This window comes from Oncorhynchus mykiss, chromosome 3 (assembly GCF_057628025.1).
Source record: "Oncorhynchus mykiss isolate SJ-2025 chromosome 3, ASM5762802v1, whole genome shotgun sequence".
In the NCBI taxonomy this organism is placed as follows: Eukaryota; Metazoa; Chordata; class Actinopteri; order Salmoniformes; family Salmonidae; genus Oncorhynchus; species Oncorhynchus mykiss.
Window position 1 is genome coordinate 49629828 of NC_143024.1, and position 25556 is coordinate 49655383.

General features: G+C 40.6%; 1 protein-coding gene across 6 annotated transcripts in view; it reads right to left on the reverse strand.

The window, feature by feature from the left end:
• LOC110519943 (dachshund homolog 1) overlaps positions 1 to 25556 on the reverse strand; it is a 248041-nt gene that overhangs the window by 94084 nt on the left and 128401 nt on the right. For 4 of the 6 annotated variants that reach the window (XM_036974002.2, XM_036974003.2, XM_036974001.2 and 1 more), the window contains exon 2: positions 4688 to 4803. In XM_036974002.2, coding sequence (XP_036829897.1) covers positions 4688 to 4803 — 116 coding nt within the window. Of the gene's footprint in view, positions 1 to 4687; positions 4804 to 23512; positions 23675 to 25556 lie in introns of those variants that run through there. The other 2 variants (XM_090229413.1, XM_090229414.1) reach the window with 2 other exon arrangements.

Here is a 25556-nt window from a genome sequence, read left to right on the forward strand (position 1 = left end):
AAAACATTAGGAACACCTGCTTTTTACATGACATATACTGAACCCATATTGATGTCAGTGTAGTTGAAGGGGTTAAAGAAGGATTTTTAAGCCTTGATACAATTGAGACATGGATTGTGTATGTGTGCCATTCAGAGAGTGAATGGGTAAGACAAAATATTTATGTGTCTTTGAATGGGGTATGGTAGTAGGTGCCAGGTGCACTGGTTTGAGAGGGTCAAGAAGTGCAACGCTGTTGGGTTTTTCACACTCAACAGATTTCCATGTGCATCATGAATGGTCCACCACTTAAAGGACATCCAGCAAACTTGACATAACTGTGGGAAGCATTTGCGTCGACATGGGCCGGCATTCCTGTGGAACGCTTTCGACACCTTGTAGAGTCCATGACCCGATATATTGAGTCTGTTCTGAGGGCAAAAGGGGGTGCAACTCAACTAGGAAGGTGTTCCTAATGTTTTGTACACTTAGTGCATATTGTGATTACAAATTATTGACCAAATGTGCTCAAATCATCAGAGACATTGATCTAATCTAGAAGCCATTGTGATGTTCAGAGATATTATTGAAAGGTATCTCTGCCAAGAAAGGACGTTTAGCAGAAAAATAAAAATAAACACCCAATAAAAAACTAACAGATTCATCCAGATCTACTTATCTATGATAAAGGGACTCGGTGAGACTGACCCCCACCTTCCGAACCCCATCTTTATATAATATAAGTGTAAATTGAAACCTTTGTTCATATAATTATTTCATTTCAGCCAATCTAGTGTCAATAGCTCATAACACGCACCCACCTTACACTCAATCTAACAAGGAGGCGTCAAGATCTCCGAACAGTGCAACAAGTCTATTAAAACGACTAGACGTGTAAATGTCAAAAGGCCCATCCCACACCCTCCTCCTAATCTGCATTCAGTACTATGCAAACAAAATACCGACATCATGGATTCTTTTAAATTCACCCTAAAAGATTCAGACAGACAGGTTTTTTCGTCTGGTCATCTCATATACACTCACAGAGAATCCTCCTTGGCCACAAACAAACACCAACACAACAGGGTCATGTTCATAACAGAAAACATTTTAAAACATTTTGCAACGGGAAACAAAAATGAGTGTTTCTCATTGGAAAAGTCAAAGCAGTCCATTTTCTTTCATTTGGTGCCTAATGGACATGACCCAGTGTTACATGGTATGGACACAGCCACACCACACAAGTTGGAAAGCAAACACCCTTCCCAACGCCCCAATTTCGACAAATGGAAAACAGCATGGCAGAGGAGGAGAGTCAGAGTCAGAAAACAGCAAATAATGGAGACGAGGTCTGATGGTTGCCCTCGGAGCAGCTGTCATATTAAATAATAATGAAGCGTCTATTAATATGCAAAGGAAGTGGCAGCCTCGACTGGCTTAACGCTGTCATGCCTCTGCATATTGTCAGGATCTTCATCATTAATTAACACGCAAAGCTACCCCATACCTGCGACCAATGTCAGAACATTTCTCTCTTACGACAAACACCCACCCTGATGCCACAGCCCTTCTCAACACCAACCGATGGGAGTAATTCAATTAAAATTAGATTAACTCCACATCGGTACACAAAAGAAAGACCGACTTTTACGTCTCTTTTTCCCTTCTCTCTTGATAGAGAGGCAGTGATAAAGAATGACCTGTGTTTTATCTGTTGTGTTGCTTTCTCTTTATATCTCTCTCTCTCTTTATGGTCTATCCCTCCCTCTCTCTCTTTGCTTGTGCCTTCTCTCTATCTCTCTCTCTCTGTAATGCTACTGTATGGTCCCCCCGGTCCCTCGCTCTCTACTCTTACGTGGAGTGCTGAAACAGTAACTAAAACTGTTTCTGAGATGCAGAGGTTAAGCTAAGTAGCAGAGAGGAGAGACAGTCCATGTCAATGAGCATGGATTTGGGGAAGCTTCCATTTATGCATGGGCTGGCTGTGACGACGGTAGTGGCAGTGACAAACTGGGGTTTTGGAGTTCTGCGAGTCCTCGGGTACACCGCATCCGCGGCACTTGAACTCAGCGCTATTCACATGACAAATTGTGTATCAATTACAGATACGCACAAACCTTGTGACCAGCGGCGAACTGGAAGCTGGAATGGGAAGTTGTGTGTGTGTGCAGAGCTAGGATATAGTGGTGAAGATGGGTGCCTAGGTAGTGGCCAGAGTGTGAGTCTCTGAATGCAGGCTGTTCAGAAAGCCTCTCTACAGTAAAGGAGATGTCATCTATGTGTGCTGTCAGTCCACGGCATCCCATTTAGTGGGCCAATCTGCCTGTAATGCATCAGCAACTGGAAAGACTCCAGAGCAACCCCAATCCCTGGGGCGCACCCACATGCACATGAACACACACACACACACACACACACGCACACACACACACACACACAGATTCATGCACACACACACACGCAGATTCATGCACACACACACACACACACACACACACACACGCACACACACACGCAGATTAATGCATACACACACACAAAAATACACACACAAACACACAAGAACACACACACGCACACATGCAAACACGCAGATTCATGCACTCACACGCAGATTCATGCACTCACACACACACACACAAGCACACATACACACACATAGATGCATGCAAACACACACACAAGCACATCCAAGCACACACATAAACTTGCACAAAAGCACACAAATGCATACATACACACACGTGCACACACACGAGCAAAGGATGTTTCCTTAAATTGAAACCATGGCAAATTAAGACACCCTTCCCTGAATTGAACTGGTGTCAAGGGCAAAACATACACATGTCAACAATGTCTCTCACATAAATAGGCTTTCTCAAAATATAAGTCATTGACTCATTGTGTGGAAAGCACACTTTCATAATGCACTGTATCTCAACTTTGGCACTACAAAACAAACAAAAAAAGTCCACATTTTCAAAGAACCTTCATTGGTTGAACAATATCTGTGACTCTCTCAGTGAAGTTTCCATGAAGGTGGCCATCGGAGAAGATTGGGTTATTGGGTGATTTGTCGGATTTGGTGCAATGCATCATGGGGGACAGATTTTTGTTAAATGGAGTCACCTGCTCTGCAGAGACAGGGTACAGGACTGAGTAGTATTCCATTGCTAGTAAGCAAACTACTATGTATGGTCACTTTGCATCATTTTGAAGAATAATTTGTCATAACTTTGTTACTAACTTTATACCATAATCAAACCACAGAAGCCAGTTAGGGAGAAAGTTCAGCCACCTTGGCTTTTGCGGCCACACATAGAAAGGAAGTTACGAGGGGACCAAAAAAACAAAATTACTTTATCTTGCTTTCCTGAATAACCTGACTAAATGTCAAGGTCATAGACTCCATCAGGGCTTAAAGGGGAGGGATATCAAAAGGCTTTTCTGTTGCTTTATGTTCCACTAAATAAAACCATGGCTTTCTCATCTTTGTCCTGCTTTGCTGTACCGAATGGCCTTTTGAGTCATTCCAAACAAGACACAGATATTATGTGACCTCACCACACTCCCAGAGTTCAAAGCTGGGCATTGATCTGTGAGCCTCCATTGTTAAGAATGTGGCCAATCTGTGTCTGCTATTGAATTTAAAACATTTCTCAGGTGAATATTATAATTTTTTGCCTTGGAAAAAACATAACTCACTCCCACGCTGTTTTTTCTTGATGAGAAAATGCGAGTGTAAGGTAGGAAGATTTTCAGAAATACTTAAGCATAGCAAAATCTTGGAGGCAAACTTGTAAGATTACAAAGAAAACAAAACAAATTATATGCAGTTTAGTTGTTTCTTGCAAGATGGCTAAATACAGCAAAACTAAGAGTTAAGAGAAACCTAAAGACAGAAAAATATTATTAAATATGGAAAAATCTAAATAAATGAGGGGGAAAAACTAAATATGCAAATCAGAGCATTTACACCCAGCGACATCAAAGACGTCACAATGCAACCAGCCACAAATAGAACAAAAGCATTAGCTGCATTAAGACTCGCCCGGGGGCACGTTAGGTCACAAACGGTTGTTGTTGATTCTTGTGGTGATAAAGCTTGCTTTAGCATCAACCATGCCTATGTACATACACCAGTGGAGTGGATTTAATCGCACTAATTAGAATGCTCTCAAGGCGAAACGCAGCATCTACTAAAATAATCTGAGAGAAAAGGACGTCACTCCAATTTATTCTCCCTTTCTGTCTCTTTCCTTCCTTTTCTCTCTCTCTCCGTTTCCGGGGGATGAGTTAAAATATTTTTTGTGAACTAGTTCAAACGAGCTGCTTGTTGTCTGGTGGTTGTCTGATGGTTGTCTGGTGGTTGTGTGTGCATGCGTCACTTCGCTCTGCTTGCAGTTTAGAGGACAAGGAGAGGGAAGCATGGCGTGCTTTGGGGGTGCTGAGGGTATGGAGGATTGTTTCAGTGTGTGTGTGTGTGTGTGTGTGTCCGTGCATGTGTGTGTATGGTTAGCGTGTGCATGTAGGTGCACAAATATGTGTGTGTATGTATACATTGACTATGTGCAAATACTGTATGTGTGTGTGTTTTTGCGTGCGTGCATGTGTGTGTTCGTGTTTGTGTGTGCCTCGTGTGTGTGTATGTTAGTGTGCACTTGCGTGTATGCATGCGTCTTTGTTTGTGTGTAACTACAATACATACCTGAGGATGGGAAGGTTCCAGGGGACATGAGGCCAGGGACAGAGTGAGGCATGATGTGTGGGTTCTCTGATGATGTCACACTCTGGGTCCTCTTGGGAGGTCTGCCTGGTCTGGAGCTGGGAGAGACAGAAGAAAGAGGACTTGAACTTTTGATGCTCTCTCTATAGAGACATCTTCACTTACCTAAAAACAATCCCTCAATACCCCCCCCCCCCTCCCCCCCCACCACCACATCACTGTAATAAGTCAAACAGAATGGAGGGAAAAATGTAATAGGGTAAGGTAAGCAGATGTCGGCCAGGGAGCAGAGCGAGAGAAGGGGGGGATGAGTGAAGGAGAGAGGGACAAATATGAGGAAGGATAGAAATGTTGAAATACATGTTGAAATAAAGACAGACAAAGAGAGGGAGGAGAGAGTGAGAGGGGAAAAAAGAGATGGGGGAGAGGAAGGTGCAATTCCATTCCAGAGAGCCAACAAAACACGGTACTGTAAATAAATTCCCTTTTCAAGGACAGTTGCTTTCCGCCGCTCCAACATAATAGACTTCCCGTAACTAATTAGATTACACGCTGAATTTATTTCCATTATTGAAGATCAACCACTTTTTGATGCATAATTCATCGGCCGTACCTCGTTACCTGCTCCCGCGTATTAATATCCCAGCACACATTTGAATTGCCTCACTTGCATATGATAAAACCTAGCCGAGGCCGGCAGCGCTCTAGCAGCCCTCTCGGCCTGGAAATTACATGTTAACTTGCTATAATTATTGCAGTCAGGCCCCACTATTGATTTATAGGACTTTGAAAAAACCCAAATATGTGTAGTTCTGGTAATGAATGATATGTTAAGGTTCTTCAGGAAATTAAAAACCACTGGGTGCCTTAGGAAATGTTCCGCTTGTTTGATTTAATGTGACGCCGTAGCTGGGAGGTGGAGGAGAGACGAGGTGATTCGGTGATTCAGACTTGTTGGATCTTTTTGATGGGCCCCCGTTTATTACTGCAAATGACAAGGAGCCCAGATTTGGACTTGATAAATGACTCTTCTGGCTTACTTTCAGAGCTGAGCTGATGTACCCTGTGTATGTATTCCCCCATATCTTAATCAGTTACTTATTAATAAGCTTTGTATCGCAATCGATATAAACTTTAGCTGGCGTAGTTATAGTTTGAAAAAGCCTATGGGATTTATTGTCAATATGATCACATATTCAAGACGCAGGGATTTTATTAGGCACATTCTATTATGGGACATAGACTGAAGAGGTATCTTTGGTGGAGAAAATGAATAGCCAAGTCATGATACTGGTTGCATGCATTATCAGTGATGATAGTCAATTTTAAGCAACACTACATTTCCCTTCCCCATGCCAGAGAAAAAAAAATATATTTCACTTCTATAGAAGACCACAGTTAGCAGGTATACTATAGTTCTTTATCACATCATCCTCAATATTTTGCATGGAATCATCTCAGATCTTCCAAAAGTGAATCTTCTAAACTATAAACAGCCTTATTGAAATATAAAATTGTTTATTTGTCACGACTTCTGCCGAAGTCTGTTCCTCTTCTTGTTCGGGCGGTGTTCGGCGGTCGATGTAAACGGTCTTCTAGCCATCGCCAATCCACCTTTCATTTTCCATTTGTTTTGTCCTGTTTTCCCACATACCTGGTTTCAAATCCCTCATTAATTGTCGTTTATTTAACCCTCTGTTCCCCCCATGTCTGTGTGTGAAATTGTTTGTTGTTGTAACGGCTGTTGGAAGGAGTGGAGGACCAAGGTGCAGCGTGATACATGTTCATCTTTATTATTTGAACTGAACACTAACTAACAAAAAAACTACGAAGAGAACGAACAAAACCAAAACAGTTCTGTCTGGTGCAGAAAGACACAAAACAGAAAACAACTACCCACACAACACAGGTGGTAAAAGGCTACCTAAGTATGATTCTCAATCAGAGACAACGATAGAGAGCTTGCCTCTGATTGAGAACCACACCCGGCCAAACACACAGAAATAGAAAATATAGAACCCACAACATAGAATGCCCACCCCAACCATCTGACAGTTGTAAGTGCTTGTGTACTATGACTGGTTATTTTGTACCCACATTTTGTTCTGGATGCTGTTGGTTTTGCTAATAAAACTGCTCCGGTTATTACCCAGTTCTGCTCTCCTGCACCTGACTTCCCTGCCGCCAGCAACGCACCCCTTACATTATTGAAATTTAAGAAAAGAGGTTTCATGCTCAAACAACAGGAGTAGAAGTTGAACTCAATTGACATTTCCCACAATGATAAACGGTTCAACACAGTGGTGTGTCAGTTCAGCCAGTCTCAGAAGTTTAATCTATTCAGTCCGTTTTCTTTGTGATGTGTATTTACCTATATGCAGCCTAAGTACTCTCTCCCTCACACATTATCTGACTCACACACAAATGAGAGAGAGAGATAAGATAGCGAGAGAGAAAGAAGAGCGAAAAAATTGTGAACAAAAGGGAGGTAAAAAGATACCAAGATAGAGAGATAGAAAGAAGAAAGAAAAAGAGAGAGAGAACAAATAAGTGTCCGTTCAATCTGGGGACATCTGGAAATGTAATTCCCATTTCTACAGAGCCACCACCTCTTTGATCTTATGAGAGGGACAGTTTTACTGTCATCACTTTCACTTATTCTCCGTCTGAATTATTTACGAAAGACCTCAATAGAGGGCATATGATGGGTGAATGGCTTTTTTCAAACAAAACTAAAAGCAGAAAAACTCCAGTGGACAAAACATGTCACATCGACTTGGAGCTGATGGCCAGAGGGGACCAGACGATGTGTGTGCCGGTAGAAAGGAACAGTTTAGTAGAAGTCATGTTTAGATAGGCTAGAAGAAGATATGTCTGTGTATTTAGAGGGGTAGCATTTCAACTTTGTATGCAGCGGACTACAAAGCACTGGTGGTGAAAGCTGTACCATAACAGAATAGGGGGTGTCATCTGAAACAGATGTCATTGGGCCACTGCATGTTGTGGTCATGAAGTACAGTATGCCTGGGACATCATTAATAACCATGCATTGTAATACCCATGCACCCCAATAATGTATATTAGCATGGGCTAGATTTAGCATGATCAATTATCCGTATAGAATTTTGAATATGCAATATATACATACAGTGGGCCCCATAATGATTTTTTTTTGTTATTTTGGTTCTGTACTCTAGCACTTTGGGTTTGAAAGGATACAATGGCCTTGAGGGTGAAGTGCAGACTGTCAGCTTTAATTTGAGGGTATTTTCATACATATCGGATGAACCGTTTAGAAATGACAGCACCTTTTGTACATGGTCCCCCCATTTTAAGGTACTAATTATTTGTTGAATTGGCTTCACAGATGTGTGTCATTAGGCAGGTGTATTAATTTGTGTAGTTAGTGAATGCAGGAGAGCTGTTGATGAATATTATTGATTCTAGACTTTGCTATTGCCTTTGTAGGTTGTTGTTGGGGTGTGACAACATGAAGACAGCAGTGTCGATGTAAATGAAGCTGGCCGTCATAAAGCTCAGAAATGAAAATCAATCAGGAACATTGCAAAAACCCTGGGCATGCCCAAGTTAACAGTTCGGTTCATCATTAACAAGAAAAAAAAAATGGTGAACTCAATTATGTCAAAAGACCAGGTAGACTGAGGAAGACCAGGTAGACTGAGGAGAATACTCTCTATGGTGAAACCCCCCTGACAACAGCCCAACAGATCAAAAACACTCTCCTGGATGCAGGTGTAGATGTCAAAGTCTACCATACATAGAAGACTACAACAGCAGGACTACAGAGGATACACTACAAGATGCAAACCACTGATACGCCTGAAGAACAGAAAGGCCAGATTACAGTTTGCTAAAAAGCACCTAAAAGAGCCCCAAGAGTTCTGGAAAAAAAGTATTGTGGACAGATGAGACAAAGATGGAAAGAGGAAAGTGTGGAGAGAAAAAAAGACATGCCCATGATCCAAAGCATACCACCTCATCCGTGAAACATGGTGGAGGGGGTGTTATGGCTTGGGCCTGTTGCTGCCAGTGGAACAGGCTCAGTTGTCTGCATCGATGATCTGACTGCAGACAGAAGTAGAACAATGAATTCTGAAGTCTACAGAAGTATTTTATCTCCTCAGATAAAACCAAATGCCTCCAAACTCATTGGACGGCACTTCATCATGCAACAAGACAATAAACCTAAACATACTGCTGAAGCAACAAAGGGGTTAGTGATGGCCAAATAGTGGAAAATCCTTGACTGGCCGAGTCAATCACTGGATCTGAATCCAATTGAATATGCATTTTACATGCTGAAGAGGAGACTGAAGGCAATAAGTCCCCGAAACAAGCAGGAACTGAAGATGTCTGCAGTACAGGCCTGGCAGAGCATCACCAGGGAAGATACCCAGCATCTGGTGATGTCGATGCATCGCAGACTTCAAGCAGTCATTGCATGCAAAGGATATGCGACCAAATATTAACAATGATTACTTTATTCTACATTATGTTAAACTGTCCAATGATTTTTGATGCCTGAAAATGGGGGGGACCATGTACAAAAGTTTCTATAATTTCTAAACGCTAAATCCGATATGTATGAAAATACCCTCAAATCTGACAGTCTGCACTTCACCCTCATTATCATTGTATCCTTTCAAACTCAAAGTGCTAGAGTACAGAACCAAAATAACAAAAAAATGGTCACTGTCCAATTAATTATGGTGCTCACTGTATACACGGACTTTACAAAACACATGCTCTTACCATGACATACAGTAGACTGACCAGGTGAATCTAAGTGACAGCTCTGATCCCTTATTGATGTCACTTGTTAAATCCACTTCAATCAGTGTAGATGAAGGGGAGGAGAAAGGTTAAAGAAGGATTGTTAAGCCTTGTGACAATTGAGACATGGATTGAATGGGTGAATGGGCAAGAACAAATATTTAAGTGCCTTTGAACAGGGTATGGTAGCAGGTGCCAGGCGCACCGGTTTGTGTCAAAGCTGCTGGGTTTTTCACACTCAACAGTTTCCTGTGTGTATCAAGAATGGTCTACCACCAAAAGGACATACAATGTTTGGTATACTCAGTGTCTATACCAGAAGCAATGTATGGTTGAATATATTTGATATATTCAATTCATTTCAGTTTAATGTTAAATTATGTTAGCCATTGGGTGCATGACCCATACTTTTCATCATATCATACAGGTCCTGAGAGGATTGCATTAGGGAGACACTGAGGGCATTTTAACTTATTAACACTCATCAGGGATCATTACGAACCATTATGAACTCTCTAGCATTTCATATAGTCCTTCCCATATGGTTGAGCCTGACAAAGATCCCAGTGGGCCAAACCGTCTTATGTGTGTGTCACTATAATTCACTGGGAAGTATTAGAGTTGCGGACATCACTTTTGTCCTATATTTCTTTCTCTCTATGCAGCACCTGACTACTGAATGTCCATACTTTTCATTTTTCTACTGGGCCCATGCAGGACCATGCTGTACAGTGGATTGACAATGGAACTCAAACTGGCCCAGAACAAAAGAGCCAGGCTATTTGTCAAGCTGCAGATGCTGACTCCCTAAATAGCTTGGCACATAAACTCCTCAGAAGTAGGGCATTATTGCAGAGAGAGATGGTTTAAATTTAAGACTCAATGTGATTGGGATAGCGTATTTGGTTGATCGAGAAAGTGCGGTATCTAGACCTACAGACAAAAGTATCATGCTTAAAAATGTAATACGCAAATCATCTCAACATAACTTACCAAACCAAGATATTGTACTGCTCAATCCTTTTTAGAGACTTTGAGATATGAATTAATGTTATGTATATTAGGGTACATTGACTTTTATTTGGGTTTTGGGGGTTTGAAAGTGCTACTATTAGCGGTTAATGGCTAGGTAAGCAAATCCAAAGTGTGGATTTGTACATAGACCACTTTCATTGTGTAAGTCATTTGGTAATGTGGGTGAAGTGTCCCTTTAATTTGGGTGAACCAGCCCACAGACTATCCACTCCTCCTTTTGTGTTTCCACCACATGATTATCCGTGGGGTTTCATAACTCTGGAAACCAAATAGGACCCCACCAACATAGGGGGCGTGGGCCAGAAAAATATGTTACGAATCGAGGAATTCTTCCTTGCTCTCCTTTAGCTGTTTTGCTACCATGGTGAAAACAAAATAGTGGCTGAACTTTCCCTGAACCATCACACTTCCTTTAATGGACTGGGTCTGTGTTGACTGAACAGTAAATGTCAGGGACCCTGATACTATCTAAAACACTATGCCGCCCAGGCAATCAGATTACACAAGGCCCAACAATACACTCAACCGTGCGGGTCCAATTTCAATGCAACAACGCAATAAAAGCCCAATAATTAAATTCATGTTCTCACCCCCTTTTACAGGAAGCAGACATGAGGTGATACTGTATAATACCAATACATCAGATATCACATCAGTCTTTTAGATCGCATGGCGCAACAGTGCACCTCCACCCTATCAGACTTTCCAGTCGACAACAAATACGAATGAAAGGGATCTTGTTTCGGCGAATACCGTGATTATGATTGTTACGCAGATTGATGGTAAATGTAGTGATTATGATCTATAAGAAATCTATTTAAACTTCAGAATTCTGATTTCTTATCTCCAAGTAGGCAAGCTTTTCCTTACAAATCCTCTAAAAGGAACATCTTCAGATGAAGTTATTAATGTAGGCCTAGTCTGGGTCAATGTGTATGCATTATGGCAGATTTACTCAAGTCAGGTTTACCCAAGTATTATTTTGTGTTGCCTCAAGTCGAGCCATTGACCTTTTTATCTCTGTCTTCTGTTTGACATCTCTGAAAGGTAAGGAGTAACGGAATCATTCTGTGTGTAAACAAAGCTTTCCCTCTCCAGGCCTCTGCCAATCAAGCCTTATAAAATATTAACCCAATGTCATTGCCCTTTTCAAAATCTCTCACCTAGAATTCCCTAATTGTTCCTTTTCTTTATCTCGAGAGAGCAGCGAGTAAATAAATTAACAAAATAGCTTTTATCGCCCCCGCATAACCTTTTAACTGAGGGATTATCTAGAGTTTATTTTTCATTTCTTTTGGAGATAGCCAAGTGAGGCCCATTAATTGGTTTGCTGAGGTGGTGACCACTACCAGCAATGGAACAAGGTCTTTTTGATAGAACAAAAGCACAGCTCCTTACCTTCTCGACAGTCAAAGACAAACAGTCAGGGGGAAAAAATGTTGGGAAGCCATTTAGAAACACCAGGGCTGAATGTGCTGAATTTATATTTTCTATTCGGTTCAATTGAGTTGCTCTAATACGCAATTCCCTGAAGAGGTTATCTTTGTGTTTGTTTGAAGGACAGGGATAACAAGGCTGGGTTGTAAACAACGCGCAATTTACCATCCCTGCAGATAAGATAGGATTGTTGGTAGTAGGGAAACAACTCAAATTAACTGTTTAACTTTAGTAATGGGAAGGAATTGACAATTAGCTATACTGTCATGTATTTTTCTGTTGTTGTTTGGGATGTAAAACCTGTTTTGGAGAATATAATAGAACATTTTATTAGAAAATGTAGGGAGAGTGAAAGAAATTATATATAAAACAATTATTTGATGAAACATTTTATTTGGCCTTACTGCTATTAGCCTTTACCAGATGCCCTTATCCAGACTTACAGGAGCAATTAGGGTTAAGTGCCTTGTTCAAAGGCACATCAAGAGATTTTTCACTTACTGTAGTTGGCTCGGGGCTTTGATCCAGCCACCTTTCAGTTACTGGTCCAACACTCTTAACTGCTAGGCTACCTTGCCGCCCATACAAACGCATTGAATAACAGATTCACTACATGGAACAACAGATAGTCCCCTCAAAACGATCTGAAGTAAGTTTGTTCTGATAGATATAAGAAAGACCAGGAAACATGTATTTAACCCCTTATTTTTGGCACTAAACAGTCTCCAAATACACTGCCATTCATTTTCTCAGGCCTGTGGGCGTCCTAGAGCAAAACAACCAACATGTATGTATTCACGAGAGTCTCACCTTTTCACAGCGGGGTCATATTAGTGTGTTGCCCAAAACTGTTCGGATACTACAGAGAGAAGTTGGCAGATCGGCTGATATCTCTAGCTTAAACTGACAGATTTTTATGGGGATTTTTTTTATTATGCTCATTAGATTTACGCGGGGGCATGGACATTTACGAAAGTATTCTTTCTAACAAAATATTTACATATAGTTCAGGATGTTGTGTATCCCTGGAAATTATCAGGATTTATGTAAACATTATGGGGTGGCAAGTAGCCTTGTGGTTAGAGCGTTGGGCCAGTAACTGAAAGGATGCTGGATCAAATCCCTGAGCTGACAAGGTAAATATCTGTCATTCTGCCCCTGAACAAGGCAGTTAACCCACTGTTTCCAAGTAGGCAGTCATTGTAAATAAGAATTTGTTTTTAACTGACTTGCCTAGTTAAATAAAGGTTAAATTTCATAAAATTTCAGTTTTGAAAACAAAGTGGAACAGGGTGTGTTATTACCACTACTTTTTTAAAACAATGTCTATATTTATTTCCCAAACACAATTCAACACAATCACAAATTGTTGTCTTTTAATCACCTTAAGCATCTGTTATTACAGTCTTAACACCTAACAAACGCTTTGTACTTTTTCATTTTTTTAAAAATATTTAACATAGGCCAGCCCTTAATGGTCCCAGCAATGATGCCTTGCATTAAACCTGGGAAGAAAACACTCCAATTTGCCATTGGCTCAACAAACCCCATGGCCATTGGCTCAACTTACACATATACTGTATATATATACATACAGTACTTGTCAAAAGTTTGGACAAACCTACTCATTCAAGGGAATTTGTTTATTTTTACAATTTTCTACATTGTAGAATAATAGTGAAGACATCAAAACCATGAAATAACACATATGGAATCACGTAGTCACCCAAAAATTTTAAGCACATTTTATATTCTTCAAAGTAGCCACCCTTTCCCTTGATGACAGCTTTAAACACTCTTGGCATTCTCTCAACCAGCTTCACCTGGTATGCTTTTCCAACAGTCTTGAAGGAGTTCCCACATATGCTGAGCACTTGTTGGCTGCCTTTTTCTTCACTCTGTGGTCCAACTCATCTCAAATAATCTCAATTGGGTTGGGGTTGGGTGATTGTGGAGTCCAGGTCATCTGATGCAGCACACCCGCACTCTCATTCCTGGTCAAATAGCCCTTACATAGCCTGGAGGTCTGTTTGGTCATTATCCTGTTGAAAAACAAATGATAGTCCCATTAAGCGCAAACCAGTTGGGATGGCATGTTGCTGCAGAATGCTGTGGTAGCCATGCTGGTTAAGTGTGCCTGGAATTCTAAATAAATCACAGAGAGTGTCACCAGCAAAGCACCCCCACACCATCACACCTCCTGCTCCATGATTCACGGTGGGATCCACACATGCGGAGATCATCTGTTCACCTATTCTGCGTCTCACAAAAACACGGAGGAGGGAACCAAAAATCTACAATTTGGACTCATTAGACCAAAGGACAGATTTCCACCGGTCTAATCTCCATTTCTGGTGTTTCTTGGTCCAAACAAGCCTCTTCATCTTATTGGTGTCCTTTAGTAGTGGTTTCTTTGCAGCAATTCGACCATGAAGGCCTGATTCACGCAGTCTCCTCTGAACAGTTGATGTTGAGAAGTATCTGTACTTGAACTCTGTGAAGCATTTATTTGGGCTGCAATCTGAGGTGCAGTTAATTCTAATGAACTCCTCCTCTGCAGCAGAGGTAACTCTGGGTCTTCCTTTACTGTGGCGGTCCACATGAGAGCCAGTTTCATCATAGCGCTTGATGGTTTTTGCGACTGCACTTGAAGAAACTTTCAAAGTTCTTTAAATTTTCCTGATGGACTGACCTTCATGTCTAAAAGTAATGATGGACTGTCATTTCTCTTTGCTTATTTGAGCTGTTCTTGCCATAATATGGACTTGGTCTTTTACCAAATAGGGCTATCTTCGGTATACCACTACCTACCTTGTCACAACACAACTGATTGGCTCAAACGTATTAAGAAGGAAATACATTTCACAAATTCACTTTTAACAAGGCACACACACCTGTTCATTGAAATGCCTTACTGACTACCTCATGAAGCTGGTTGAGAGAATGCCAACAGTGTGCAAAGGTCATCAAGGCAAAGGGTGGCTAATTTGAAGAACCTCAAATATAAATTACATCTTGATTTGTTTAACACTTTTTGGTTTCCATATGATTCCATATGTGTTATTTCAAAGTTTTGATGTATTTACTATTGTTCTACAATGTAGAAAATATAATATAGAAGATATTTCTTAATTTGTTATTTCTTTATTTAATTTGGAATATATTAGCCCACATAACTTACATGCTAGGTTTAGGATTTCATATTGAAGCTTATAGAGACCCCAACTGATGTATAGAACAATCTTAAAATGATCTACTTTGGTTTCGATTCAAGCATCATGAAACCTCTAATACTATAACTTAATTTGACTTGGTGAAAATGTTTTATTTAATTTTTTTACCTCTCTTGTGTAGGGAAGTATTTTGACGTTCGGATGAAAAGCGTGCCCAAAGTAAACTGCCTCTTACTCAGGCCCAGAAGCTATGGTATGCATATAATTGATAGATTTGGATAGAAAACACTCTAAAGTATGTCTGTGAGTATAACAGAACTGATATGGCAGGCGAAACCCCGAGGACAAACCACCCCCTCCCCCAAAAAAATTCAGCCTACCACTATTTTCAATGGCTATCACTTTTATTATAGGGCCAAGTCCTCCCAGATTGCAGTTCCTAGAGCTTCCACTAGATGACAACAGTCTTTAGAAAGAGTTTCAGGCTGGTATTTGGAAAAATGAGCCAGAAATTGTCATTTTCCTAGGTGGCTCCCATTTTGGCTGTAGTGTTTCCAAGCGCGTGGATGAGAGCACGTTCTTTGGTATTTTTTTTCCGGTAAAGACAATAATGATTCTCCGTCTTAAATTGTATTGTTTATTTACGTATTAGGATACCTAAGGCTGAATTATAAACGTTGTTTGACTTGTTTGGAAAAGTTTATTAGTAACATTTGGGATTCATTGTGTATGCATTTTGATGGAGGGAAAATGGGTGGATTATTGAGTGAAGCGCGCCAGCTAAACTGAGTTTTTATGGATATAAAGAAGGACATTATCGAACAAAATGACCATTTGTGATGTAACTGGGACCTTTTGGAGTGCCAACAGAAGAAGATCATCAAAGGAAAGGTATTTTTTAAATGGCTATTTCTGACTTTCGTGTCGCACCTGCCTGGTTGAAATATATTTTACATGTGTTTGTAGGCGGGGCGCTGTCCTCAGATAATCGCATGGTGTGCTTTCGCCGTGAAGCCTTTTTGAAATCTGACAAAGCGGCTGGATTAACAAGAAGTTAAGCTTTATTTTGATGTATTACACTTGTGATTTTATGAAAGTTAAATATTGATAATTCTGTAGTTTGAATTTTGCGCTCTGCAATTGCACCGGATGTTGGCCAGGTGAGACGCTACTGTCCCACCTGCCCATAAGAATGAACTAACTTGCTTACCACTTTTTCCATTTGGTTTCTTCCATCCATGAAATGATGACCTCTTCCTGAATATTTTGTGAAATTATACATTTTGTGTATGGTTTCAAAGAAACAAGGATGGCTCAACTTACCCCATTGACTCTGCTTACCCCACTCTCCCATATGTTCCTAAAAAGGACATTTACTTTTCACACACCTCAGGCCTACAAATAGATACGCTGAAGAAATCTCACAAATTGTAACATAGTGATACATGAGAACATATGTATTTATTTATATTTATCCATCCATCTTTTTTTCTCATCCATCCATCCATCCTTTCCCTCATCTCTTATCTGTATCATTTATTTGCATTTAGCCTCTGTTGCTTTATCTCCATCAGCTTTTCCTCACACCTGTCAAATAGTCCCTCGCACAGGTAGCCACATTTCCCTTATCAGATTCAGATACAGTAGCTGCATTATTATTGTGTCCCTGTGTGTGTGTGTGTGTTTATGTGTGTGTGTGTGTGTGTCTGTCTCTGTGTGTGTGTGTGTGTGTGTGTCAGTCTCTCTGTGTGTGTGTGTGCTTGCGTGCGTCTGAGTGTCTGTCTGTCTGTCTGTCTATGTGTGTGTATCAAAACCCCATTCTTTCCAATTAGCAGTCGGAACAGCTGCATCTGTTGGTAAACGGCGAGACTTTTGTCTTGGAACAATATATCACAGATCAAATTAATTGGAATCAAATAAGGGTATAGAGTTAGCAGCAACAATCCCAAGGCTACTGCCTGTCTTTAGTTCCTGCTTTAGTGCCCAGATCTACCCTCTTAGAAAATAAGGGTTCGTAAAGGGTTCCTCAGCTGTCCCCATAGGAGGCAGAACCCTTTTGGTTTCCATGTAGAACCCTCTGTGGAAAGGGTTCTACAAAGGTTTCTCCTATGGGGACAACTAAATAACGCTTTTAGGCCCTGGTGAAAAGTAGTGCACTATATTGGGAATAGAGTGCTATTTGGGATGGATCCATGGTGTTCAGATTAGAAAAATGGGGGGTTCTGAGAGTGTTCTTCATTCCTACTTCCCTTTATCTGTGGTAACCGACTGATTAGCAACACAGTGGGTAGGGCTATCAGATAGCACAGTGGCACAGAGGAAAGCCTGCCCAGGTAATGTGGTTCCTTCCTTTGCCTGTAGTTACCTATACTGTACTCTGTCATGAAATGAACCAGACCCATGCTGGCACGGTGCTGTATGCTCAACATGGTCTCATTCAAATTAGTGTTGTTATATGTCGTCTATTGTATACGTCACCAAAGATGACATATTACATATGACATGTCTAGTTTGCTAGCTACTGACAACTTCCTTAAGAACTTAAAATCTATTTAAACTCCATCACACTTGTTTGAAATACTTATTGATTGGGGAACTTCTTATTGTGGAATGTGCTGTATTTATTGTGTTTGATTTTGATGCTGTCTTCTGAAATTGCTTGTGAAAGAGACCCTGGTCTCAATTTTGACTCCCTGCTTAAATAAAGGTCAAATAATATGGAGAAGGAAAAAAAGGATAATTGTAAAGTTTTGATTGTTAAACATGAGTTCTACGGTCTGTGATAATGAGTAAGCAGACTACTTCCTACATCCTGGGACTTGATGAGCTAACTCATAATTGGTTGACTTTTCCATGCCTAATGGATGATTCCCTTAATTAAAAAGATACTGTACCAAATGTTATAAATCAGATATGGCTAAAAGTAAAATGCTGTTAATCAAATGTACGAGAGTCAACAGTTTCAGGAAAGCCTAAATGAGATTGCGAGACATGATATATATATATTTTTTACTCCTACCCAATATTTATTAATTGCAAATCCCTTTGGTTCGACAAAACAGAGCAAGTCTTATCTTCAAACTGTGAGGAAATGTAATCCAACCACGCACTGACTGATCTCTCTTTTTCATGAACTGCGATACATATGAAACAAGTCTTCAAAACAAGGCTTTAAAAAACTTACCCAGTCAGGGTGCCTTTGAGGATATTTAATTAAAATATAATCCTGCATTCATTACTGCTCATATAAATTAAGCTGTCATTCATAAGATTTATGGAATCTCGTTTGCATATTGCATACAATTCATCAATTACTCAAGTATGAAAGGATCGCATTTCCCTTGGAGATTCCTGCTAGCCTGCCAACATTTGAAATGAGAGAAAGAGCAGGACTGTCAGGCATTCAGCACAAACTTTCCCCACAATGCCTGCCGCACTGATTAATCTCATTTCGGAGGCATCCCTTACAAAATTGTACACAGTCCAGCTGCACTTTTCAATTATTTATCCTGTCCTCATAACTAACTGAATGAAATGCAGATCGAGGCTAAAATGTTACGTGGTTCTGGGGGGCTACTTAAGTCAAAGTCTTTAAGTATATAACATGGGATGTTCATACATTAGAGAGAAGGGTTTTTACAGATAACCTAATGGAAGGGAAATGTAGCTGTTTTATTGTGAACGCTGTCAGGCAAATGCTCAGCATGCTGTAATAGCATATTTTCTGTCATATCTGGAATAGGATACATCCACCAGGCATGCTGACAGAGGGTGAAGAGAGAGAAAGAGGTGGGGGGAGGAGGGAGGGAGAGACAGAGGGAGGGATAGAGAAAAAGAGCTGAATAGAGGAGGGAGAGAGTAAAAGAGAGAGAGCGGAGAGAGAAGACAGTGGGAGGGAGATCGAAAAAGATGCAGGGAGACAGTAAAATAAAGAGGGGGAGAGAGACAGGAAAGAGGGAGGGAGAAAAAAAGAGGGAAGAGAGGCTTACCGTTAAACACATTAAAAAAACTCCCTTTTTTGGACGAGGCAGCTATGGGAAACGCAGTATGGAGTAAGTGCTTAAAGCGAGCGGAGCGTGAAATGCGTCTAAGATGAAAAGGTCAGGCAAAAACAAACAGAGGACCAGTCGGCGAGGAAGACGAATGGGAATTAATTGACTCATTAATATGGACGGCTAATAAAGCAGTGTCCAAATCCTAAAACAAAAATCATTGTCAACCATTTCGCTTTAATGGCCCCTTATTTTCAGCTTGAGGAGATTTGGCCTTAAGGTGCATATCAATCTTCAAGAGGGGTGTACTTCCTGTTCCCTTTCTCCCTCTCGCTCTTCCCTTTTCACCTAAACATGTTAGGGGTAACCTCAGTTTTGTGTGTGCATGTCTTTCCCTAGCAGACAAAGAAAGAGTTGATCTGTATATAAGGATTCCTTGAGAATTAATCTGGGTTTCTGGCAGCGGAACAGAATGACATTAAGGAGTGAAAGTCATCCTGAAGGGTAGCTAATTGGTTCCCTGTAGAAAAATAAAAAAGCAGCTTGATTTATACCAAAATCAAGCCACATTCAGAAGTTCAGATTAATCCTAAACATCATTGTTTTCAGAATATTATTGTCCTTGAGCATTGACTTCAGATCGAGTCAATAGCTAAGGCGTTTTAATTAGATTTTAAATAGACCAGCATGGTTACAATTATGAAACCCGTTTGATTAGAACAATGTAGCTGTGAGAGATTAAAGCGTACGAATGGGATGAGAAATTACTTCAAAATCAATAGCTGATAAGCAATTACTCAACATCAGAAATGATAATTCCATCTAACACACTTACTGTATAACAACACACAGACAGCAACTAAATAATTAGTTAATCTCTCCCTCTAAAACACACGCACACACTCTCTTTCTGTTTTTCTCTCTATCACACACACACACACACACACGCATGCACGCACACACGATCGTTTGAACTTGGTAATTGTACAACCAGATTGTCGGATGTGATTAATTTCAGGTATAAATGGACACAACACAGAGAGAGGATGATGTAACCACAACATGGGCAGGCAGGAGAATAACTAACAGCAGAGAGAGAAGGAGAGAGAGAGAGAGGAGGGAGAAAGAGTGAGAGAGAGAGGTTAGGTTATTTCCCTGACATCTGGAATCAAGGACACATAACCCCAATCTTTAAGAATGGAGACAAATTTGACCCCAAGAATTACAGAGGCATTTGTGTGAACAGTAACCTGGGGAAGGTTTTCTGTAGTATTATAAATGTAAGAGTTCTAAACTTCCTTAATAAGCACAATGTCTTGAGTAAAATCCAAATTGGATTTATACCAAAACATCGCACAACTGATCATATTTACACCCTGATAGATAAACATGTCCACCAAAATAATACCAACATATACGCTTGCTTTATCGACTTCCAAAAAGCATTTGATTCTATTTGGCATACAGGACTGTTCTACAAAGTTATTGAAAGTGGTGTAGGGGGTAAAACACATGACATAATTAAATCAATGTTTACTGGCAATACGTGCAGCATTAAAATTGGTAAGAAAAGAACAGAATTCTTTAACCAGGGCGGGGCCTTCGCCATGGTTGCAATCTGAGCCCTGCACTCTTCAATATTTACATTAACGAATTGGCCACTATTCTAAAAAAATCCTCAGCCCCTGGTGTTAGTCTCCACAATTCAGAAGTAAAATGCCTACTCTTCGCAGATGACCTGTGCCTGCTGTCACCCACAATACATGGCCTACAGCAGAGCCTGGACCTGCTAGAGCAGTACTGCCAGACCTGGGCCCTGGCAGTAAACCCCAAAAAGACTAAAATAATGATTTTCCAGCGAAGATCCATATTTCAGGGAATTAGACCAAAGTTCTCAATTGGTACAAAATATATAGAGTACTGCACACACTACAATTACTTAGGTTTAAAAATTAAGCTTAACTGGATACCTTAATGAGGCAGTGAATGAGCTGAGAGAGAAAGCACACAGGGCATTCTACACCAATAAAAAGCAAATTCAAATTGAAATACATATTAAAATTTGCCTAAAACTAATTGAATATGTTATATAACCAATTGCACTTTATGGCAGCGAGGTGGGGAGTCCACTTGCAAAACAAGATTTCATCAAATGGGACAAACACCCCATTGAAACCCTGTATGCAGAGTTCTGTAAGATTCTCTGACATGTCCAGAGGAAAACTACTGGGCTGAGTTCACAAACCGGTTCTACTAACACACTGAACCCTCAGGACCAGAACATCCAATCAATCAGGATAAACCAAATTACAACACAAATTACAACACAGTCAAAACTATGTTGCTTATTGGGAAACACAAACACAAGCACAAAGCAAAATGCAGTGCTATCTGGCCCCAAATCGACAGTACACCGTGGCTAAATATTTGACCATGGTTACTGATCAAAACCTTAGAAAAACCTTGACAAAGTACAGGCTCAGTGAGTACAGTGAGCACCGCCTTGCCATTGAGAAGGGTAGACATGGGAAAACCTGGCTCCCTGTAGAGGAAAGGCTGTGCAACCACTGCACAACAGCAGAACCTGAGACAGAGCTGCATTTCCTGACAAAATGTAAAAACTATAAAACAATTAGAGTGTAATTTTCCCAAATTTGAAACACTTATTCAAGGTTTCAAAGACCTCTCTGATGAGGATAGGCTACCCGTCCTGTTAGGGGAAGACGCAGAGAGCTGTGGGTTGGCAGCACACTACATTGCTGTCTGCCATAAGATGAGGGACAGTGTCTGACACACCAATCAACCTGCACATGTCCTCTACTGTATACTTATTGTTATTGTTGAATGTATGGTTATTTTGACACTTGGTTATTGTTGTTACTGTTGTCCCGTTGACAATTTGATTCTCATTATTTATTTTTATATTGTAAATATCCAAAATAAGCTTTGGCAATATGTAAATTGTTACGCCATGCCAATAAAGCAAATTGAATTGAATTGAATTGAGAGAGAGCGAGGAAAGGATAGTGAGAGACAGGGGACTGAGTGAGAGGGGGGAGAGAGAGAGCAAGAGAGAGAAGAAAGGAGAGAGACAGGGAAGAGTGAGGGAGAGGGAGGAAGAGACCACTCTGAGACAAACACACTCCATGTGGAAGCTAAACAGGAAGGCTGTAATGATTAACATTAATTGCACTTCAGATAGCAATCCTGTGTGAAACATTCAACCAAATGTTTGGTTTATTTGTCAATTTTTTAAAGATTTTTCCTGTTAATAATTAATGAAATGCATCAAGGAATCCAAAAATTGCAGGAGGAGAAGAAGAGAAATGTTTACATAATCTGAGAACACAGAGGGTTTTGGTCTCTCTCTCTCTGTGTCTCTCTCTCTGTGTCTCTCTCTCTGTCTCTCTCTCTCTCTCTGTCTGTCTCTCTCTCTCTCTCTCTCTCTCTTTTTTTTTCAAGACAGAAAGAGAGTAACTATAATTGTAGGTAGGCCTAACTGTAATTGTAGCTGACGGATTCTAAAGACCTAGCCAAACAAATGTAGAATAACATTCTACTCACAAACTTAGGGTATAGTTTACGTAAAATAACCTGCTATGCCTACTACCCTGTGGCAAATCCACTGAATCCTAAATGTTAAATACATATTTTAACTATTTGCTTTTAATATCATCACCACTTGAAGAGAATAATCAGAATTAAACATACTCCATATTTATCTCTATCATCAGAGTTATACAGCAGGTAACTGCATGCTTTTCATGATCAGTAAACATCAACTGATCCTGTATTTTCAGATATTTGAGGGTAGCCTATCCATTTGGCATGTAGCTAGCTAGCTAGCTAAGCAAACAACATGTGGCCTTGATCGTGGCGAGCGCCTCAAACAGGTGCTGGGGTATTTTGACCTGTTGTTTGTTGCATCAAACAGGCTGAATTCCCTAGACAGGATTCCCAGCAGGTCGGTTTTGCATTCGGCCTCGTCGGCATTCATTTTAGTAAAGATTTGCCACACAAACAACATCTTTTGAATGAATAAAAGCAGGTAAACCTACCGGTTGCTTAAAAGTTGGAAACAATGTTGTTGCCTTGTAAACTGCATTTCAAAGTCGGGTGTACAGTTTCAGCATAAACAATGCGTGAGCATTGAATTCATGGTGGTAGGCTACAATAACACACACACACACACACACACACACACACACACACACACACACGCACACATTCACATTCACATACCCTGAACGTTAATTATTTATCATGCAGATAGCAGAGCAAAGAAGGCCATATGAAGACAGATTTAGACATTGCATATCATTCAACAGTTCCATTTTACATCACGCTGTTCATAGAAATAATTGATTATAGTTTACCAGTTTCTCGCAATTATTTATCCCAGGAAAAGGGAATGGGTTTCGGCGGGAAATTTGTGCAGATCTCTGTATCCTGGGTTCCCGCCATTAAACCATAATGCCCCACGCTCGCACCGCTCAAGTTCACTCCGATGCAGGGCCCTTATCAAGTTGGCCAGCTTTGCTTTATATGCTGCTCACAACAATAACATCCCAGCTAACAAAGCAGGAAAGCAGGCACATACGCACACACACATGAAAGTAAACACAAACACACACAGATATGCACACGTGCACGAGCACACACACCCACACACACCCACACACACACACACACACACACACACTACTTCCCAGGGAGAGGCAGATAGAGAGGTTCAGAAGGAACCCCCAGCCGGCACAGCATTCCCAGACAAACATTTGTACTCCTGTTAGGAATCAAAGCTCCTTGCTACTCTGCACGACTCGGAAACATCACATTCAGTCTGTGCGTACATCTCTGTGATCATTCCGTAACATTCTCAGGCTGACTGAGCTCACAGGGAAATACCAGCAAGGGTGAATAAAGAAAACAACAGGAACTGAAAAAGGCGGATTCCCACCCTGACAGGGGCCAAATTGAACGTGACACAAACACTGCACCAGTTAACTCACTCCACAATGACTGATTGACATCAGACTGAAGAACACAGAGTAAGGCTGGCTAAAGATACCGGTAACACGTAAAGTTTAAGACTTTCCCAAATGACAATTATCTTAGACACGTTTTATCAGGTCTTCTATCTAACTGAGGGGAAAATCACCTGCTTTATTTATTGAGAAGCTGTACTTCAATAGTGAGAAATGTCTCAGTCTCTGTAGCAAAAACATTGTGCTATCCAGGAGCCCGAGTACATGACATCAATAAGCTGCTCCCAAACATTATAAACCAGCATCAGGACATCAATAAGCTGCTCCCAAACATTATAAACCTGCATTAGGACATCAATAAGCTGCTCCCAAACATTATAAACCAGCATCAGGACATCAATAAGCTGCTCCCAAACATTATAAACCTGCATTAGGACATCAATAAACTGCTCCCAAACATTATAAACCTGCATCAGGACATCAATAAGCTGCTCCCAAACATTATAAACCTGCATCAGGACATCAATAAACTGCTCCCAAACATTATAAACCTGCATCAGGACATCAATAAACTGCTCCCAAACATTATAAACCTGCATCAGGACATCAATAACCTGCTCCCAAACATTATAAACCTGCATTAGGACATCAATAAGCTGCTCCCAAACATTATACACCTGCATCAGGACATCAATAACCTGCTCACAAACATTATAAACCTGCATCAGGACATCAATAATCTGCTCCCTAACATTATAAACCTGCATCAGGACATTGATAAGCTTCTCCCAAACATTATAAACCTGCATCAGGACATCAATAAGCTGCTCCCAAACATTATAAACCTGCATCAGGTCATCAATAACCTGCTCCCAAACATTATAAACCTGCATCAGGACATCAATAAGCTGCTCCCAAACGTTATAAACCTGCATTAGGACATCAATAAGCTGCTCCCAAACATTATAAACCTGCATTAGGACATCAATAAGCTGCTCCCAAACGTTATAAACCTGCATTAGGACATCAATAAGCTGCTCCCAAACATTATAAACCTGCATCAGGACATCAATAAGCTGCTCCCAAACATTATAAACCTGCATCAGGACATCAATAACCTGCTCCCAAACATTATAAACCTGCATTAGGACATCAATAATCTGCTCCCAAACATTATAAACCTGCATCAGGACATCAATAAGCTGCTCCCAAACATTATAAACCTGCATCAGGACATCAATAAGCTGCTCCCAAACATTATAAACCTGCATCACGAAATTGAGTCTATATTAGTTAATGTGGGATTCAATGACATTATGAAGGGCAGCTCAGAACAGCTGAAGGTAAAGAACTGATTGGCTCTCTGCTTGACACCAACAAATGCCCCATAATATCTGGCCCTCTACCCACCATAAATCGTGGTATTGAACATTTC